Below are 2,647 nucleotides of genomic sequence, written 5' to 3'. Positions count from 1 at the left end.
TAATTGCAACCCCTTTTTTGCATTGCATTTGGATTATTTATGAATTATTTATTTCATAATTTTACAGATTATCATTATGTATATTTATTATGACTATGTTTATTTAGCTGCTGTTTATTTCAGTCCTCCTGCTTAGCTTCTAAAATAAAATGATTTGGGGTTTTACCATTTTTGTAGGGACATTTGGTCCCAACAATATCAGGATAAACAACAAAAAAACATTTAGAAATTTATATTATGCCCAATTACTTCATGGTTTACGTGGTTTTACTAATTAATAATTCTGTAGTCAGTCACAACCACAAACAGTGAACCAATATATCCTCACTCAAAAAATACTTGCTTTTTCAGTGCATACTTGTTTTTGTAGTAACTAGTGTGGACTAGTAGTACTGCATACTGCATTTAGTATTACTTTCATGGCCTAAATAACATCAAATTATGAAAACTGACAAACATTATTAACTAAACACATAGACATCTCTGTAAATGTAAGATGTAAGATGAAAAACAACAAAAAAAATGATGATGCAATGCTGCAGAAACATTATCACTTTTGTGTGCACAGAAAATGTACAGTATACAGTACCACCCTGATTATGAAAAGCACTTAGAAATAACACATGCACTATAGAAACTGATGAAATGAGGCTTGCTTCATGTTGGAGTCGGCAGGCGTGGGAGTTGTTGGCAGGTTACTGACATACCGCTTCTGTCTGTAAACGCTTTTACTGCTAAACAGATGAACAGGAGTGCATGTGGAGGAGAGGAATGCAATTAATATTAATGTAGTATGTGTGGGCATTAAGCTGGAACGTTGAGGAGAATATGTAGATTTGGATGTATATTGTAAGCCATTGTGTTTCTGACCTCCACTGACCTCTTTAAATTTGTCTTGAGTTAGTATGCAAAGGCATTTCAGAAACAACTGTGCCTCTTTAAGATGAATCTTAAAGCCACGAATGGACAGCAGGGGGCACTGCGCTTCTAAAAATGTCTTTATTTACATTGTTTATTCATGTAACAGATGCTTTTATCCAAATCGAATTACAAATATGGACAGCAACATTTGTGATTTATCCTAAGGAGACAGCGATAGGCTTGAGATTCTGTGTGCAAACACTGACTCAACGGTCTGCTCTTGCACACAGTTACCTCATCCTTACATTCATGACAGATTAGAAAAAGGCTGTTATTTGTGTTTTGTTTTAGTTTTTTGTTGTTGTTTGTTCAGTTTCTAGCGGTTGAGGCACACTGTATGTGTCAGTTCAAGGAGGCGGTATGTCAGTAAACGGTAGTGAATGCCTAGTGGTTGAGGCTTTGGCATGGCAACACAAACATCTCAAGTAGTGGTGACATGTGAAGGCCGTAATATCACTGTGCCCTTGAGCAAATTATTTGATCACAGGGTTTGTACCAGAAGGGATGTGTACTGTGAATCATGTTGGATGGAATGTACTGTATCAGTTGAAAAACTACAAATTTAGAAAAAAAGCATCTTTAGGATGATTAATTCTCAAAAATAATATAAAAGAAAATAATTGTTTTATTTGATACTTTATTTCATAGTTTTGATGATGTTTTTATGACTTAAAATGAATAATGAAATTAACTAAATAAAATATATATTTATTTCATAGTCTTGATGACTTTATTATGATTCCAAAATGTGTAAAGTAGTAATAAAGAATAAGCATGCACGTATAATAATATAATATAATATAATAAATTTTTATGACTTTATGAACAGTGAAAATAAAAAAATAGAATACAATAAAATAACTGTTTTATTTCAGTTGTGATGATTTTTTATAATTCTAAAATGTGTAAAGTAACAATAACAAATAAGTATGTGTTTCAATATATAATATAATATAACATAATATAATGTGTTTATGACTTTGAATAATAAAATAAAATTGTTGTTTTATTTCATAGTTGTGATGATTTTTTAAAATAATTTTAAAATGTGTAAAGTAACAATAATGAAGAAGTATGTGTCAATATATAATATAATATAATACAATATAATATATGTCTATGTTATTAATAAAATAAAAATATAAAATATAAAAGTAATAGTTGTTTTATTTTATAGTTGTGATGATTTTTTCCTAAAATGTATAAAGTAATAATAATGAAAAAGTATGTTACTAAATAATATAATATAATATTATAAATGTTTTTATGACTTTGAATAATAAAATACAATAGTTGTTTTATTTCATAGTTTTGATGATTTTTTAAGATTCTAAAATGTGTAAAGTAATAATAATAATGAATGCGTATGTTTGGCCAAATACATTTTTAGCTGACTGTAATCTTAAAAAAATACCTTGAGGGCGAAGTGCTGAGTGCAGACCACAAAGACCTCCAGACTCATGCTGGTTTTCTTCAGTTCTGTCTTAAGAGTCTGTAGTTGCCTGGCCTGTTCTTCACAGCGACCCTGCAAGAGCTGAATCTCTTCATTCCTCTCTACTTCCTCTCGTTCTTTTTCTTTCTTCTGCTCTTCTTCTTTTTGCTTCTCTGGGCCCGGAGAGCCAGTACGAGGCAAAATCTGCATGCTTGAGCCTCGGACTGCCACTGTTGCCCTCTGTTGCCTCTGAAGGACTAAAGAGGGAAACACGAGAGAAAAAGCACTAAAAAA

General features: G+C 31.3%; 1 protein-coding gene across 1 annotated transcript in view; it reads right to left on the bottom strand.

The window, feature by feature from the left end:
* The window catches only part of LOC107578080 (microtubule-associated tumor suppressor candidate 2 homolog), a 3,924-nt gene extending 1,322 nt beyond the window's left edge, over window positions 1-2,602 (bottom strand). Inside the window, exon 1 of the mRNA XM_016264073.1 lies at window positions 2,336-2,602. Coding sequence (XP_016119559.1) covers window positions 2,336-2,563 — 228 coding nt within the window. The 5' untranslated portion in view covers window positions 2,564-2,602. The remainder of the gene's footprint in view (window positions 1-2,335) is intronic.
* Between the last annotated feature and the right edge of the window lie 45 nt (window positions 2,603-2,647).

The sequence above is a fragment of the Sinocyclocheilus grahami genome, unplaced genomic scaffold (assembly GCF_001515645.1).
Source record: "Sinocyclocheilus grahami isolate Dianchi unplaced genomic scaffold, SAMN03320097.WGS_v1.1 scaffold8716.1, whole genome shotgun sequence".
NCBI lineage: Eukaryota > Metazoa > Chordata > Actinopteri > Cypriniformes > Cyprinidae > Sinocyclocheilus > Sinocyclocheilus grahami.
This window is presented reverse-complemented; position numbering and strand designations above follow the sequence as displayed.